Raw genomic sequence first — 19,465 nt, 5'->3', positions numbered from 1 at the left:
AAAAATCTCAGTTATCTGATATTTTTCTTCTATTAGCATTAGGCTTCCTGGAAAGAGATAATTTAACAGTGATAGTCACCCATACCGGTGAATATTAGAATTTGGTACAGGTATTTACTATCCATTTCATTGATTTACACCTCTCTAATATTTATATGGCAGTTTGTGGTTTTCAAAGCACTTTCATACTTATTATCTCTGAGTTACCAACTCTGATTAACTGGGTCCAGTTCATGTGATTACTGATGAGAAGGGGGCCCAGCCTAGTCTTGAGACTTGGTGGTGTTCTTTTGACATATATTGGGTGTGTTCAGCATGAACACCTTGTGATGAATCATTATTTAGGGTATGCCAGAAATGAAGTCATATTCTTAAGCTAAGGAAAGGAAGAAAATCCAGTAGCTTAAAGTTACTTTTGAATAAGTAGGAAAATACTTTTTTTGAGATTAACTAATTCAGATTTGGTAATTGACTTTTTTCCCCCTCACTAAAGAAGTGGAGGTAATTTTCTATTAAATACTGGAATATTGAAGGTAAGACTGTTAGATGTATTTAGGATTATGAAACTGAGCAGTAACTGTCAAGAGTAATAAATGTTATTCACTAATATTCCAAACTCGCCTATTTATGGCAATCCCACATTTTCTCTTTGTTTATTTTTAATCTCCTTGTTATGATACTTCTATAGCTGGCCATTTTTATGATCTCTTAAACTTTGTGTTTAGGTTCATGAGAAAAAATAAAGTTATCTTTGGGTAGAGGACTTGGTGGCTTCCCCCTCCTCTGATTTATTACTTGTTTTTCTGCTAATTGCCATTTTACTTTTCGTATTTTCCCTTCTTTCATTCTGGACAACTGTAACTTTTCATTTTAATTAATTAGTGATGTTTTCCTATTACACTGCTCCCACAACGCCCTCCTCCAACCTAAATATAGGTTGCTCTAGAGTTTGCAATATACATTTTCACTCTTTTCTTTTTCCTCAGCTTTTTCAATGCCAAAAATTGTATATATTTAAGGTGTACAACATGATGCTTTCATCTATGTATGCATTGTGAAATGGTTACCACAGTCAAGCTAATTAACACATTCATCAACCTTAAATAGTTACCTTTTTTCGTGTGTGTGGTGAGAACACTTTTTAAAAATTGTAGTATAATTGACATATAACATTTTATTAGTTTCTGGTGTACAACATAACAACTCAATATTTGTTTATATTGCAAAATCATCACCACAGTAAATCTATTGAACATCCATCAGTATACATAGTTATAAATTTTTTTTCTTGTGATGAGAACTTTTAAGATGTATTCTCTTAGCAACTTTGACATATGCAGCACATATTTATAGTCACCATGCTGTACATCACATCCCCAGGACTTACTGTTTTGTAACTGGAAATGTGTACCTTCTGGTCCCCTTCACCCATGTCGCCCACCTCTGACTCCCCACTTCTGGCAGGCTACCGGTCTTTTCTGTGAGCTTGGTCTTTTTGTTTTTGTTTTAGATTCCATATGTAAGTGCAGTCATAATGACATTTATCTACTCTGTCTGACTTATCTCACTTAGCACGTTCTCAAGGTCCATCCATATTGTGGCCAATGAAAAGACTTTCCCCCTTTTTTATGGCTGAGTAATATTCCTGTGTGTGTATACATACATACATACGTACATACCGCATTTTCTTATCTATTCATCCACTGATGGACACTTAGGTTGTTGAGAACACTTTTTAAGATGTATTCTCTTAGCAAATTTCAAGTATGCAACACAACATTGTTAACTAGAGTCAATATCCTATACGTTAGATCCCCAGGACTTATTCATCTTATAACTGAAAGTTTGTACACTTTGACCAACATCTTCCCATTTCCCCACCCCCAGCCCCTGGCAACCACCCTTCTACCCTCTGCTTTTCTGAGTTCACCTTTTTCAGATTCCACATTATAAGCAAGATCTTCCATGTTTTTAATATGTGGCATTTCCTTCTCATTCTTCTTTGCAGTGTCCATTTTTCTGCTTACATTGCCCCTCTACTCTTGGGTGTTGTCTCCTTTTCCCCTTAGCGCCTTTAACTATTTTTTTAAAATATTTATTTATTTTATTTATTTATTTTTTGGTCTGTGTTGGGTCTTAGTTGTGGCATGCGGGATCTTCATTGTGATGCGCGGGCTCTCTAGTTGTGGCGCACGGGCTCCAGAGCGCATGGGCTCTGTCGTTTGTGGGATGCAGCCTCTCTAGTTGAGGCGTGGGGGCTCCGTAGTGGCGGCACGCGGGCTTAGTTGCCCTGCGGCATGTGGGATCTTAGTTCTCTGACCGGGGATCAAACCTGTGTCCCCCGCACTGGAAGACGGATTCTTAACCGCTGGACCACCAGGGAAGTCCTGTGCCTTTAGCTATTTATCATAGTTACTTTAAATTCCCTGTCTGGTAATTCCAACATCTGTGTCAAATATATGAGTCTTAATTTTTACTAGCAGGGGCGAGAGTGGGAGAAATGCCCTTTCCCCAGGTAGGACAAAGCTCTGTTAAAATTTTTACTCCTGAGGGTCTGTCTTTGGATAGAGTACACTTTGGGCATATTTCACAATTGTTACTCTTCCCCTCCTGCAGCCAGAACCACAAGGGGATTTTTGTTGGCTCTTCACTGTGAGACCCTGGTGTGGTTCCTGGATTAAAGCCCATGAAAGTACGGGCCCCCCTAAAACCGCCGGCCCTGGGACTTTCCTCACTCGCTTGCTTGTACGTCCACACTCAGCCCCCAGCAGTTCCTTAAAATTACCACTTAAGTGTTTCTGCTCACAGCTTCTGCTCCAGGTGAGCAGATCTCAGCTTCAGCTCTGTGGGTTTGCCAGTGTCTCTTGATGTTGGAGGGGTAATTTTTCCTGTGACCCTCAGTTCTCTGATAGGTCCTAGAAAACTCATTGATTTTCTGTTTTTCAACTTCTTCTTGTAAAAATAGTAGTGATGACTTCTGAGTTTTTTACATGTTGGAACTGAAGTTCCAGTAGCTTCCCGTATGGAACAGGCCTACTCATTCTTGTTTTATGAAGGTATTTGTATGAATTTTGCTGTTTAGAATAAAATCTAAAATAATAATATAATAAAAACAATTTATTAATTATATTTGGGAATCAGCTTTAGTTTTATTCATTAACACATAACTGTTTATGGAATCAGTAAGTTAACCTATGCCCAGGAATTTGAAAGTAGATCACAGAGATCTTAATTAACAATATACCTGTCTTATACAGCTTTTTCAGTTCTGCTAGATGTTGAATGAATTTGACTATTTCATCATGTCTGTTTCTAAACTTAATTTATATTGGAAGTTGCCTTATTGAAAATAAAAAACCCTTTGACTTTAAAAAAATGTCTTAAAATAAATGAGAGCATATTTCCTAATGTAAGATTGAGATAAGAGTCTAGTAATAAAATGTAAGACCCAGAATAATTGTTAAATATCATATTTCAGATTTTATCCCATTCTAGTAGATAAGTGCTTCCCTAGCATTATTACATTTTAAAAGCAGGGCAGTGAAGTAAGTCAGACAGAGAAAGACAAATACTGTATGATCTCACTTATATGTGGAATGTAAAAACCAAAAACCAACCAAAAACTGAACTCATAGATACAGAGACCAGATTGGTAGTTGTCAGAAATGGAGGGCTGTGTGTGTGTGTGTGTGTGTGTGTGTGTTTGTATAATGGGTGGAGGTGGTCAAAAGGTACAAACTTCCAGTTATTAAAAAAAAAATGTAACTGTGTAGTGATATTTTGTCTATGTAATATTTAAGCAGAGAAGAACCTTATAAATTGAAGACTAGCTATTAGATGTTTGATAATCCCCTGTTGAAATTGGAGTATAGGTGGCTTCTGGGGACATGGTTTGCCCACTGCCACTGTATGTATATCTGATAGAATTTGGACATTTTCTTTGTAGGCACACGAGGCAGCATCGGAAGCCAGAGCCAGTCCAGAGATGAGTGATCGAATACAGCAATTGGAGAGAGAGATTGCCAGGTACAAAGATGACTCTAGCAAGGCCCAGGCAGAAGTTGACCGCCTCTTGGAAATCTTGAAGGAGGTGGAAAGTGAGAAGAATGACAAAGATAAGAAGATTGCTGAGTTGGAAAGGTAAGGAAAGGGAAGCTGAAGAGGCACTCTCTATGTTAGAGAGGTTGAAGGATGGTTTTAAAACTATGTACTTTTCGGGACATATTTTTCCAATATATCTGCCTCTCTGAATTTACCTTATTACCTACTTTTTATTCTAAGTCAGTGTAGCTTCACTGTTGCAGTCTCTGAATGGCAACACGGAGTGGGAATAGATTGGGAAGCTATGGACTTCAGCATCATTGATTGGAAAGAGAAAGTATTCATTGATTAAGAAGTTAAAGTTTTCTACTGGCTAATCAAGAGAGTGCAGATAGCCACTTGCTCTCTCATTATTTATTTATCTGTGTAAGGAACAAATGAACCTCAAGTTTAAGGAGTTAAAATTTTTAATTGGTTTAGACCTTTTATGTTGAGCCGTTGCTCTTTTGGGCTGTGAATTTTTAGACTCTGTATTGTGGAGAAGCAAGCTATTACATTGGTACATAGGTCAAATTTAGAAGGAGGGACATTTTGAGGACAAGTTAGGAGACTTGGATGTGATTTTTTATTGAGCTCTGACTTTGACTTCTTCAGAATGAGCTTTGTTTAAACAGAACCAGCCAGATAGCTCTCTTGGAATTTTCTTTGCCTTTTTTTCTTGTTAGGGTATTTTGTACGAAAGATAAAGCGTATGCCTCTTGGCCTCTTCCTTTACACCATGTATTTAACATAAATTCACAAGTGCATAGAAATAGTTCTTCCAGTAGCACTGCATTAATCACTGTATTCTGAACAGTCAGAGAGACTGGCAGTGACAGAATGAAGTCATTAATCCGTGTGACTCCTTTGAGCCTGATTCTTAGAAGTATTTTATTTTCATGCTCTTGAACGTTGGGAAGTAGTAGACTACTTTCATAAGTTGTTTACTAAGTTTTAAATTTTTAGGATATTGGTAGACTTGATATTTTCCCCTAGAAGTAACTTTTTCCTCTTGTTCTGTACCCATAGAATTTTGATTTTCAAAAAACTAAAAGGATAAAGTCCAACCCTCACAATTCTTCTTCACTAAGTTGAAAGTGTGAATGAATGAGCTGATCACCTACTCATTTGTTTCCTCTTATTTTGATATTAACTCTATTCGTGTTTTCTGGTCTGGTTCTGGATAAGATGGGTGGATAAAGTTCTTTAAGTCAGAATTAACAAATTATCAGAGTCTCAAGATTAGATTATATATGTTTTTTGTACGTCTTCCCTGTTTGCACTGCATCTTTACCCCCAGCACACGTGCACGTGCACACACACACACACACACTCTCTCGTTACATACTTACATAAGTACATGCCTTTCTTTGCTTTTGTGTCACCCTGAAATCAACAGCAGTACTTCATAGATGTAATTTATTTTTATTTTATTTATTTATTTATTTATTTTTTGAAATCAGACTTTTATTCAAATCTTAATTTCATAGATTTTAAAATACGATACTTCTGATGGATTAGTGACTTCCCACTAAATGTATTTCAGTCTTTCAGAAAAGAAATTTCTTGATAAAGTTTTATTTTTCAGTTTGATTTTTTTGTGTTAGAACTCTGCATTGAAATTATTGCTTGCTATTCCAGATACCTTGCTTGAAAAATGTTTCAATTCATTTTTGGACCCAGTACTGATTTTGGGAGATGGACGTGATTTGAACGAGAGTAAGAAATAGAATTAAATCTATATTTGATATCCAAAGCACACCAGATAGCTTTTATTAGCCACTATATTTCTCACATTTGGGGAGAGAGTTGTAAATGATCTGTTCTTTCCACAGAATATTACTTATAAATTTGAACAAGTACTATAGAATTTTGTCTTCTGGTCATGTAACATTGTAATCTTCTTTTAAGATTCGACACACAGTTTCCTGGCTACCGAGAAAAGAAACAGTTTTAAAAACTCAATTGCTACTGGCTTTGTAATTTGTTATTGAGCAGCATAGTTTAAGAGGGGAATAAAAGATGATTGGAATTATTTTATGCCTTTTCTTCCCAGAGTTTTAGTACTGAGCTGCGTGTGCGTGGCTGCTGTGTTTCTTACTAACCGTTTGCTTCTTATGTTGCTGTTCCACTGTTTCCTGGGTGTGGGTGTCTGGCTCCCTGTCATTCCTCATCTGAGTTTCTTCACCTTTCTTTTGGCGTGTCTTATCCTGGTCCTATTCCATTGGGGTTTTGGTCTCTGTGTCTGTCTGTGTTCATGTCCCTCTTGGCCATGCTGTTTCCCAGAAAGCCAGCCTCCCGCACTTTGTACCTTCCACGCCACATTTCTGTCCCTGCACCGTCGGGGGGGTTTGTTTGGGACTTCCTGGGAAAGTGAGTGTTAAGTAAGGCTACAGTTGTGTACTCGAGGAGTTGCTGCTGCCACTCTTGCTGCTGCTGGGGCTTGCTGGGGGTTTTGCTTGATCAGAATTAAAGACCAGCCGGTTATATATCCAGTTGAACAGTACCTCTTAGGTCCATTGCTTGTGGATAAAGTATGTGTTCTCTCTGCTAAGATTCTGATATTGTTGGATATAATTGTCTTATTCTTGGTTTCTAGCCCATCTTTTATGTGGTGGTTCTTTTGCTGGAGTGCCCTTTAAGTAGTAGCCTCTCAGGCGATGCAGCTGTAGTGCCACACCCTGATTCAGGAAGTAGCATGCATTTTTACTGGGTGTTCAGCCACCTTCTAAGTGCAAAAATGACAGCAGAATGTTATCATTGGGCTAAAGAAAATTCTTATTATTCTTTTAAAATTTCCTAGTACTTATGTAAGATTCTCCAATATTAATAGGTTTAGATTAAATCATGAAGAATTCCCAGACTTATTCTTTGTGGTCTTGAGAAAAACAAATAGTCCCTTACACTGCTCTTCCAGAACAATGGTAGTTCCTGTCAGATGATTTAGTGTTGTACGAGTGTCTTGAGCTACTGCAATTTTAAAACGAGGATTATGTAGGCCTACCCATACATCTGCAAATACAAAATATTTTTCCCAATTAAATCGAAGAAGTACTATTTCTAAATTTATACTCCGTACTGTGGTGTGTATCAGTTGGAGTTCAACCAGAGAGGCAGAACCAGTAGGAGAGATACATACATATATTTATATATATATGATACATATATATCCGTTTTATTACAAGGAATTGTCTTGCATGACTGTCAGCAGCTGGCTAAGCGAGTCTGAAATGTGTATGGGAAAGCTGTCAGGAGGAGATCACCTGCAGGATAGAACTCCCGTGGGCATGGGCCAGAACGGTGGTCCGCAGGCAAAATTTCTTTTCTTTCCTTGGGAAACCTGCTTTTAGGGCCTTCCAAAGAATTGAGATAGCCCACTTCGATTATCTGGGATAGTAATCTCCTTTACTTAAATGGATTGTAGGCTTTACTTATATCCGCAAAATACCTTCATAGCAACATGTAGATTAGTGTTGGATTAAGTTAACTGGGTGCTGTAGCCTACCCAGGTTGACACTTCAAGAAAGTCATCACCTGGCGGTTCTGGATAGTCTCCACAGATGATTTTAAGGGAGAAAATAATAGTAAAAACAAACCTAAAGATTGACGTGTTATATAAGTAGATTGATTTCGATTAGCATGAGGAACCCAAAATGTAAATTGAATATTTCTCTTCTCAAGTGAGCATATTATGGTTTCTATTTAGATGCACGATGAATAGCCTTTTCTTTGGCATAATGTTTAAAATGTTTAGTAATGTAGGCTGATGAAATTCTGATAGTAGTATCTTTTCAGACTCCTGAAAGAATTGCTTGTTGTCTGCTCTTTCACTCATGTCCCTTTAGCTAAATACCCATGCCATGGCAGTATACTGGGAGCATTATCCCCCGTGCATAATTTTGCTTCTGTATTTGCTTTATTACCTTTTTTTTTCTGATACAGAAGCACTAATGAATCTGCAGAGTTTGGTGTTTGCACTAGAAATCCTCAATTTTTACTCTAATGTGAGGTTTATTTAAATTACATTCAGCATCCCACTTAGAAACTTTTATGTTTGGAGAATGACACCCATCTTCTGATTTTTCACATAATTTAGGTATCAAGGATTGCCTTTGGTTTATGAAAGTTAGGAATTTTCAGTGATGTAAAGAATAATAGAATATTATTGTGTAACTTAAATAATTTATAAGAAATTTGGATTTACTGTATTTCCTGATTTGTGGGAATATAAAAACTGGAATTTTAATGGATGTAGATTTCATTTGGGGTTGTGTTTTGAAATTTATAAGAGGGATTAAAAGATGAGAAGAAAGGACATGTTTTCTTAGACATGTTTAATCTTTGAAAACCCTAAAGTTCTTTTTATTCCTTATTCCTTTTACCTGGTTACTCTCCCTTTAAATATGCATCTCTAAAAACACTACTGTTAGTAAGATTTGTAGTTATCAAGCTCTTGAGAATAATAGCCAATCTGTGAGTTTAGTTTTTCTCTCCGTAACTCACTCTCCTGTTTGCCACAAAGTATATACCCTTTCCTTCTTCATTAATGAATGAATGAATTTTTCTACTTATGAAGGCTCTTATTTGCTGGTCACTGTTCTGGGCTCTGGGGACACAACAGGGAACAAAGCAAACAAAATCTCTGCCTTCCAGGAGTTTATCATCTAGCCTCAGAAGACGAAAGCTCCAGCAAGGAGCGGACTTTTCCTCTGTAGGCAATGCTGGCAGAGGCGTTCTTCCACAGCTTGCCGGTACCTAGAAATTTCAGTGAGGAGGTTTCCATTTGCGGTCTGGTTGAGCTCTCCTGGGAAGTCATACTTAACATACTCAATTAATGTGTGCCCCAGGATACAGAATTATTACGGAAAAGGGGCTTCTTGTTGAACTTCAGACTCTTAAGTCTGGTCTTCTAATTTTTGTGACCAGTATTAAATGATAATGGCTTGAGAGGTTGTTTGGATAGAAGGCTAGCAGGTTGTTTTGGATCCTAGGCTCCTAATTTTAGGTCCTAGAACTGTAGCGTAGATGGAGATGTAAAATGGAGAGGGAAAGCCAGGATAGTGTGCTGCTACTGGTACTATTCTGACAAAGGCAAGAGAACCAGGAATCAGTGTTGTTATTTACATACATACACACACACGCACACACACATATGCACACACATATGTATAGGTACATAAGCACATTTTGGGGCCAGTCTCGTAAGTAGATTTATATTAGGTTTTTATTAGGAGGAAACTTAGTTTTTCTGCTTTGTGATGGTTGCTTTCATTTTCTTTGCTAACTGTCTTTTCCAGACCTCATCTAGAACTATTAGTTCTAGGCTTTTACATCATGATTAAACTTAAATTTTGTGGACTAGCAAGAAAACTTAACCTGTGTTTATAATGTTTCCAAGGGAACTACATTCTGGTTTATAAACAACTGGCTCTATTAAACAACTGGTATATGATGTATTCATAAGATTTGGAGCTGCTTGATTTTTTTTTTTAAAGCAAGGGTGTTCTCAGTTTGCTCAGAATTCAGGCTCAAGGTAGTTAGCCCCTGAATTAACTGTCTAAATTGCTACAGCAGTAACTGTTAACCTCATTTTGGTAAGTGAGAGGAATCTATACTTCTGTAGTTCAAGATCAACATAATGAACTGAGCTTGAACACAAAGAATGGGGTCGTTTTCCCATCATGCCGGGAGTGAGATTTAGTCTGTGGTGTTATTTGCACGCGTGCATGTGTAAGAGAAAGTACTTCTCTGGTGGTATTTGGAGAATTTAGGGAAGATAGTTGCTAGGCTTAAATCCTCATGGCTCGAGGATATGACCTTTTAAGTTTTTTTATTTGCTTGTAAAGCTTACTAGTACCTGAAATTTTATGTAATGAAAACGGAGTTATTTTTACTTTTTATAAATCTTTCAAAATGTGTTGGCAAACTTAGAGTTTACAAGATATTTCCAACTTTTGGTCTGATATTAGTAGATTTAACTCTTTGTTTTCTTTAAAACTGGGCTTTAGAATTAGGAGGTGAATGCTTTTTTGTTATCTGCTTTTTCTGAGTAGTTTCTCTTTGACTAAAATTTTCTTTCCCCTTATTCATTTGTGGGGATTTGACCCCTTTTAATTGTTATCTTTTTTTGGGGAAAAAAAAAACTTTACTGACCTCTCTTAGGTAGTAATGTCTCTTTCCTTTTTTTTTTTTTTTTTGTGTGTGTGTGTGTGTGCTTTTGTTATAGTATCTATCACATTCTGTCCCAGGACTGTACATTGTTGTGGGCCCAATAAATACATACATTAAAACGTAGAGACACAGCTCCTTTCTCATTTTACTGTCTAATCATCCCACATTTCTTCACTTTTATCTTTCCATCCCCCACACATTCAGACCGTTGATCAAGCAGATGGAGATTTAATAGTCCCTTATACCCTTGTTTGTTATAGTGAATATATTTTTATATTTGTTTCTTCTATATGTTTGTAATATGTTTACCATTGCCCATATACTTTTCTTTCTGTAAAAATATAAGTAAACGCATATGCATTAAATATTCTTATTTAATATAATTCAGTAGGATTACTTTTCTATCTGCAGGTTAAACAAAAGTATAGATAACCTCTCTCCTCTTCTGTCACAGTGAAATACCAATTCTAACTTGTATTTTTACATTTTAACATCACTGAAACTGGGATACGTGAATAAATAATGGCGTGATTTAATTGGTATATATTTTTTTATTTCTTGGTAATACATAAAGTAATGGCACATCTTCTTCCTTTGGTGAATTGATATTGAAGATGTGCGCAAAGAGAGTGAATAAAATTATTTCAGTGGCTGGGGGTGGAAGGAAGTATTTCCAAATTAACGTTATCTTCTCATGTATTCCATTTTAAATGTGTGTAACCAGATGAATATGTTTACTATTATCATTAGATATTTGACTGTTTTAACTGCATCCTGAAAGTTTATTTGCTTAGGTTGACCTAAAATTTTGTTGACATTTTCATTTGGAAAGTGGGTTTTATGTTTGTGATTTTATATTGGTATCACAGTACATTCAGGCATCTATGGCACAGTATAACCTGAGAATATAAACCTACATATTTAATCTTCATATTTGTAAATATTTTTTCTGTAAAGAAATCCCGAATTGATCATTCAGCTTAATGTCTTCAGAAATCTCCCATAGGGAAATTAATATTAAGCTGTATATAGATTTGGCGTAAACTAGTATACAATTGATGAGGAAAATGGTTCCTTAAAGCATTTCCTTACTTTTAAATTTATAGTCACGTATCTTTGATCCACGAAGGACAGTGTTGGTGAATGTGGTCTTGACGTAGCTGGAATAGAGGAGAAATGAGTGTGGTGATTGTGTGTGCTTTCTTGAGGGAGAATGGGTTGTGTTTAAAAAAACGAAAAGAAAAAGGGAAAACGAGATGCTGCGAGTGTTGTAACGGAAGGCGACTGGTTCTTTATCAGATCCTGCTGGCTTCAGCTTGCTTTCTGGGGGGGGGGGGCCGCTTGTTTCTTCCTTCGTCCTCCTAGATGAATTTCACTGATTTCATTTAAAAGAAGAATAAATCACACCGCTTTACATAGTCAGTTCTATTAGGCCATCTTCCTAAAGTTTCTTGTGGGCACAGCACCTTATAATTTATTACAGTCTTGATAGAAATTTTGATGGTTACCTCAAGTTTTTACTTGACACTGGAAACATTAGAATTATATATAGTTATTCTATATGCAGATTTTTTTTCTCCTAAATTTATTTCCCAAGAGCTAAAGTTTGATGCCAAAGTGAAATATGACTCCTGAACTGTAAAATAGTTAAAAAGATCCTTAAGGTTGCTCACTCTCGACAGGAATAAGCTTAATTTTTCTTTTTTCAGGGATTTTCTCGTGTCTCATATAAAACTTTGCATCTATATGAGATTTCAGTGAGTGTCATCACTGATCTAAAATTATTCTAACGTAATGTGTCATAACCAACAAAAATAAAAAAGATCATTGGGAACAGTCATTTAGATAAATGATTGGCCTCTCTTTGACTTTGAACATTGTCTGCATTCTACACTGTTTTCCAAATGCCAAAGATCCGTGGATTTTTGTAGATCCCTTCAGGAGTCTGTAAGCATCATAGGACATATAAAGTATGTCCAGGAGGTGTGTCAGCAGACCTACATTCCTCTCACGGATCCACCACGTATTTGCTGTGTGGTTGTGAGGAGTTTTGTTTGTCATTTTGTTTCTCTGTTTTTCATCTATTTATCTTATGTGATGGCGATCATAAATCTTGTTATCCTTGCCTTTCATTATTCTGACAATGAGTTTTAAAAAACTCTCGTTTTAGTACTGAAATATTAGAAAACATTAAAGTGCAAGTTGAAATGGTGCTTGCATTCAAGAAATAAACTTCTTGTGTTAGATTCTTAAAGTAAAATTTAGATCCTGAAGGTGAGCTGGATGGCACTGGCTGTTAGAAGTCTTAAGTATTTGGAGGATAATATCGATACTACTTTCAATGAAATTGATTAATTTTTAAAAAGGGAAAACTGCCTGTTGTTATGAAAAGCAGTAATGAACCTCAGGGGCTTCGTGCTAAGGTAGGAATAGGAATCATGGCTACTTTGCATCTCTTTCTGCTGAGCAGTATTGGAAATGAATTGATGTTTATAGAGCCATATAGTCTTCATTATTGCTTTGAGATTGCGCCTTTGGGGGTGGATTTGATAGATTTGGAATGAGAAATAATGGGTGTAATTAAGGAAACATTATTTTCACATTTGAGAAAATTATTTCAAAATTTTCCAAATGAATTAGAGTTCTGTTTTCTACAGAATAACTGAAGCTGTCAGTGTTTTTCTACTTTTGCTCCTGGATGACTTGGGTCTAAGACATGGACTGGGGTGGGTAAAGGAGTTGTCAGTTCTAAGATGGGTGTGTCTAGAACTAAGCTGACTGACGTTGTAGGATCACAGTTAGCTACTTAAACGAGAAGGGGAGCAGCTAGCCTTCTTTTCTTTTCCTTTGTGTTTAAGAAACTACTTTTTTTCCTGCCCTAGGAAATGGTAAATTTTAGACAAAATTTGTTCTTTTAGAAACTTACATTAAGGTACAGTGGTGTAATCTAATATGAAAATACACTTGTTGAAAATCTGAAATGACTAATTTTTGTTGCCAGTGCAGAATCTGTGTGACTCCTTTCCCTTCTCTAATCCTGTGCTTTATATTTTGTCTATGTCTGTGAATAATATTATTTCTGAATATCGCCCTCACTAAGTTTTTTCTAACGTTCTCTTTCACACTTTCTTCCTGGATTTGTTGTTTCCTTCAGTCTCACCTCAAGGTCAGTATGCTTGTCCTAAAACAAAGATATGTAACAGAACATTGTATACTAACGTTGTCTTGAATTCCTATAAGCAACTGGAATGATGGAACGTATCCCAGGAATGAGATGTCTAGAAATTCAGTTATGAGTGCAGAAGATGTCATGAATCTTAGATTTATCGGAAGAGTGGATTCACGGTTCTGTGCTTCAAAAGATAGTGAGAGTGGTCAGAAAGCGAGAATCAGACTGACCAGGTTTGGACTGAGAGAGAAACGAAGATGAAAGGAAGCCACTAGAGGAATGAGGAGGTGAAAAATATTGCTTTAATTTTATTCTGTTTTCATCCAGAGACATTCTGGCTGTTATAGGGAAGATTAACCAAGATGGCAGAGTAGAAGGACGTGCTCTCACTCCCTCTTCGAGAGCACCAGAATCACAACTGGCTGCTGGACAATCATCGACAGGAAGACACTGAAACTCACCAAAAAAGATACCCCACATCCGAAGACAAAGGAGAAGCCACAATGAGACGGTAGGAGGGGGCGCAATCACAGTAAAATCAAATCCCATAACTGCTGGGTGGGTGACTCACAGACTGGCGAACACTTATACCACAGAAGTCCACCCACTGGAGTGGAGGTTCTGAGCCCCACGTCAGGCTTCCCAACCTGGGGGTCCGGCAACGGGAGGAGGAATTCCTAGAGAATCAGACTTTGAAGCCTAGTGGGAATTGATTGCAGGACTTTGACAGGACTGGGGGAAACAGAGACCCCACTCTTGGAGGGCGCACACGGAATAGTGTGCACATCGGGTCCCGGGGGAAGGAGCAGTGACCCTGGGGGAGGCTGAACCAGACCTACCTGCTAGTGTTGGAGGGTCTCCTGCAGAGGCGGGGGCTGGCTCTGTTTCACCGTGGGGACAAGGACACTGGCAGCGGAGGTTCTGGGAAGTACTCTTTGGCGTGAGCTCTCCCAGAGTCTGCCATTAGCCCCACCAAAGAGCCCAGGTAGGCTCCAGTGTTGGGTTGCCTCAGGCAAAACAACCAACAGGGAGGGAACCCAGCCCCACCCATCAGCAGTCAAGTGGATTAAAGTTTTACTGAGCTCTGACCACCACAGCAACAGTCAGCTCTACCCACCATCAGAGCCTCCCATCAAGCCTCTTAGATAGCCTCAACCACCAGAGGGCAGACAGCAGAAGCAAGGAAAACTACAGTCCTGCAGCCTGTGGACCAAAAACCACATTTACAGAAAGACAGACAAGATGAAAAGGCAGAGGGCTACATACCAGATGAAGGAACAAGATAAAACCCCAGAAAAACAACTCAATGAAGTGGAGATAGGCAGCCTTCCAGAAAAAGAATTCAGAATAATGATAGTGAAGATGATCCAGGACCTCGGAATAAGAATGGAGGCAAAGATTGAGAAGATGCAAGAAATGATTAACAAAGACCTAGAAGAATTAAAGAACAAACAAACAGAGATGACCAATACAATAACTGAAATGAAAACTACACTAGAAGGAATCAATAGCAGAATAACGGAGGCAGAAGAACGGATAAGTGACCTGGAAGACAGAACGGTGGAATTCACTGCTGCGGAACAGACTAAAGAAAAAAGAATGAAAAGAAATGAAGACAGCCTAACAGACCTCTGGGACAACATTAAACGCAACACCTGCAGAGCTGGTGCCCAGGCAGGGTGAGCTCTGGAGGAGAAGGCTTCCAGAGTCCCCAACAGTCTCCGCACGGTGGCCCATCCGGTGCCAAACACCTGCCACCCACAGCGAGAAGTCCCAGAAGAGTTCGGGCTCTTTGTCCTTGGGCCGGGTTTCTCCACGGGCTGGGCTTACCTGTGGCCCCCGCCCCAACCCCGCCCCCGCCTGCCCTTGCTCTATGACACGTACAATGGAATGTCACAGCACCAGGCTGAGCTGTCCAGTGCGTGCTAGACCTCGAGAAGAGTTAGAAGCTAGGGAGAAGCTCTCCCACTTTCACTCTCTTTTCTCAGGTCAGGCAGGCAGCAGCTCTGATATGGAAGCTATGGACACCACACCTCCTTCCCAGGCCGGCATTGTCCATTCTGCCCCTGTTTTCCCCGGCCCCCCATTTACGGCTTCGGCTGCCATTGGTCATTCAGCAGGCGGCACCTCTGACCCCGAAGCTATGGACACCACACCTCCTTCCCGGGCCGTCACTGTCCATTCTGCCCCTGTTTTCCCCAGCCCCCCATTTACGGCTTCGGCTGCCATTGGTCATTCAGCAGGCGGCACCTCTGACCCCGAAGCTATGGACACCACACCTCCTTCCCGGGCCGTCACTGTCCATTCTGCCCCTGTTTTCCCCAGCCCCCCATTTACGGCTTCGGCTGCCATTGGTCATTCGGCAGGCGGCACCTCTGACCCCGAAGCTATGGACACCACACCTCCTTCCCGGGCTGTCATTGTCCATTCTGCCCCTGTTTTCCCCAGCCCCCCATTTACGGCTTCGGCTGCCATTGGTCATTCGGCAGGCGGCACCTCTGACCCCGAAGCTATGGACACCACACCTCCTTCCCGGGCCGTCATTGTCCAGTCTGCCCCGTCTCCAAGTAGAACTACTACCCATTTCACACCGCTGCTCCAAGTTCTGGGAACACACCACCCAGTGGTAGCAATGCCTCAGCCCGTGCCTCGACTCAGTCACCTGAAACGCCGGCCAAAAGATAGACCAACCTTTCAAAGTTATGACAGAAAGCTGAGTAAGTTTTACGCTTGGAATTGCAATTACTGTTATTAACAAGCACAACTGTTGTGCTTAGACTACAACAAGTACTATTCTAAGTGCTTAGCAAATATTAACTCGCTGAATCCTCATAATGGCAACCCTGTAGGTACGTAATATTCACCTTTTTTTGGGGAAACTGAGGCCCAGAGAGGTTGAATAGCTTGCCTAATGCCACACAGTAAGTAGGTGGCAAAAACCCAGGACTAAAACCAGACCGTCTAGACTTTCATCACTTTGCTGTGTCACCTTATTATAAGTTGTGGTTAGGGAAAGGACTAAACTGACAAGACTCTGAACTAGAGAAGGGAGAAATGAGAAAATGGGTGATCCTAAAAACTAGAGAGGATTTAGGCTCAGAAATTTCTGGTGATGAGACCCGGAAGAACAAGAACTTGGTTGGAATATTAACTTGGGGTAGTATCTGAATCCATCGAGAAATGGTCTTGTTTTCTTTAAAATTTAGAAAGGCCAGTTGGATGAAGATGAATGAAAAAAAAAGTAGAAAGGAAAAGAGGAAGGTGCCTTAAGTGAGACATAGCCTCTTCCCTCTAAGTACTGGGGTGGGCATCCTGTGGGAAAGGATGGAGCTCTCTCTACCAGGTTTGTCACCAGGATGAACAAGGAGAAACATGGCAACCACTGTACTGGTGTTGATGATCCCTCAAAACCAAGGCTTCAGTTTCCGAGAACGACCTACAGTAGCGTACCTACCATGTGTCAGACATGCCACCAAGTGTGTTTCCAGGCACACATTTTAATTGGAGAAATAGTTCCTATGAGGTACGCATTAGTTTCCTAGGGCTGCTGTAACAAATTACTACAAATGTGCTTGCTTAAAACAAAACACACTTATTTTCTTATGGTTCTGGAAGAGAGAGGTCCAAAACCAGTTTCCCTGGGCTGGAACGAGGAGTTGACAAGGCCGTCCATCCTCCTTCTAGAGGCTCCAAGGGAGAATCTGTTTCCTTGCCAGCATTCCTTGACTTCTGGCCACATCAATCCAACCCCAACTTCATCATCACATTCTCTTTGGAGTAAAAACTTCCTCTGCCTCTCTCTTATGAGAATACCAGTGGTTACATTTGGGTCCATCCAGGTAGTCCAGGAGAATCTCCCCATCTCAAAACCCTTACTTTCATCCCACTGGCAAAGTCCCTTCTGCCATTTAAGGTGACATTCACAGGTTCTGGGGATTAGAATGTGGACATTTGGGGGCAATGGTATTATTCAGTCTACTACAAGGTAGATACTATTATCTTTCTCAGATGCAGGAAATGAAGTTGAGGGAAGCAATTTGTCTCAGGTCTACAATTTCCAGAGTAGAGATTTAAATTCTGCCAGTGAGACTTTAGGACACACTCTAAACAGCTTTAATCTGTGTCCTGAACTACTGCATAATCCTTGGTGAAGAGTCACACTTGGGTATCAAGACCCAATTGAATACAACACTATGTACTGTCTCACCTTTCACTTTATTTGCCTGCTGTATTCATAAGTCTTGCCCAGAGCACAAGAGTTCAGAAAATTGTTATGCAGGTTTACTAAGAGAACGCATTTACTGTTTGATGTGCGTGGAGTAATGGAAGGTTTTTTAAAATAGAATATGCCACCAAGTAGTGTTATCACCATTTTACACATTTAAACAACCTGACAACAACAACGAAAAGCTACAGATGCAAAGGTGTCAGGGACATGTCTAAAGGTTAACTGCCAGGAAAAGGGCTGGAACCAGATGCCAGATGCCCAGGCCTGAATTCATCCTGTCCAGTCCTGATTAAGCACCTGTTCAGACGGCTTGTGGCTCATCACCCAACACCTGAGTCTTTATATCCCAGCTTCAAGACGGAAATTAGCCGAGGGATCACAGATACTGTGCTAATCACTAATTCGTAATCTGCTATCCCCATCCTTTGTGGGACAGAAGTGGGCACTTCTAAAATCCTTTTCTGCTTGAGAAAGAGCAGAGCAGCCTTTGCTCCTCTGGCTGTGGCCTACTGTGCTTTGCAAAGGTGATTTGGCAAGTGCACCTGCAAACCCATCTCCAATATCACACATCTATGGAAAATTCCAGTCAGGTTTTGGACCCAGTCACAGTACATTTTCCTGAGGATCAGTAATGATTTGCTGAGGATCAGTAATGCTCTCCGTATGCTGGCTGACAAGGCCATGACCTCTGCGCTTACTATACTCCCTTTGTCAGCTCCGCTCTGACACAGTTGTCCGCGGGATTCCTTAGGAATATTGGAGGTATTTAGGCACAATTTCAGGGGCCGCTCTTGCCTGTTTCCTCTCATTTCTTAATCAACATTTCCCAGTTGAGACTATAAATAATTCAACTTGGGTGGGTTATCAGAGGCATTCTTCCCTACTCTACTCCATTTGAATCTCTGTGCTCTTCAAGTTTCACATACGTGGCATCACATATTTCCCATCATCGCTGTTTTCAGCAGTCAGGGCTACATAGGTCATTGGCAAGTTCATTAGCCTTTCCATTTCTTTCCCTCTTGACTCTTTAAGAGTGATTTGCTAAAGACTGTCCGCTTCGATGTTTTACAAGGCTCAGTGGTACAGAGGCAATATTGGAATTCTGCCCTGGAGAAACAGACATTCTGTTCATTGTTCTCCTCCTCTTATAGAACAGGAAAGAGATGCATCTATCACACAGTTACTCAAGGTTTCTCTACTTGCATTGCCAAGGATCTTCATAAGACTGGTAATACTCACATTTTCTGTTGGAAGGTAAGTTGCATTCCATAAAATTAAATCCACACCATATGAGAACTTTAGTCTAACCTCTCATCTATTGATTCATGAGGTTTGACTCACTGAGATTTTCCCTCATACTATTGTGAAGAAAAGGAATTGTTGGCCAAATCCATGGTCAAATATTTATATTTGGTTTCGCAGTTTGTCAGTTATCTTTATGTTTCGGTTGCCTTTTGCTGTGCAGAATTCTTTAATTTTTATCAAGTCAAATCAACTCGCCTTTTTCTTTATGATATCTCAGTTTCATGTTCTGCTTAGGGACAGACTTCCTCATAACAAGAGTATGATTTCTCATCCTATCTTACAGTCTTCTAGGTATTTGTTTCTTGCAATGGAATGTTACCCAATGTATGCTACACATGCAGTCCTCGCTCTGAACAGTTTGCCCATGCATGAATTTCAGTTACCATGATTTAGTTAAATAATCCCAGGACCACAACAAAACCATCAAATTTCAGTTACTGCCATATTAACTGTGAGGAAGGGCATAAAGTACAAACTTCACAGCTAGTTCTTAACTCCACAAATCACCCGGG

The 19,465-nt window shown here is 39.6% G+C and overlaps 1 protein-coding gene across 1 annotated transcript in view; it reads left to right on the top strand.

Moving 5' to 3' along the window:
* LOC132362729 (ELKS/Rab6-interacting/CAST family member 1-like) overlaps positions 1 to 19,465 on the top strand; it is a 131,139-nt gene that overhangs the window by 95,577 nt on the left and 16,097 nt on the right. Inside the window, 1 exon segment of the mRNA XM_059917705.1 lies at positions 3,947 to 4,140. Within this exon segment, the coding sequence (XP_059773688.1) occupies positions 3,947 to 4,140 (194 nt within the window).

This window comes from Balaenoptera ricei, chromosome 3, assembly GCF_028023285.1.
Source record: "Balaenoptera ricei isolate mBalRic1 chromosome 3, mBalRic1.hap2, whole genome shotgun sequence".
In the NCBI taxonomy this organism is placed as follows: domain Eukaryota; kingdom Metazoa; phylum Chordata; class Mammalia; order Artiodactyla; family Balaenopteridae; genus Balaenoptera; species Balaenoptera ricei.
This window is presented reverse-complemented; position numbering and strand designations above follow the sequence as displayed.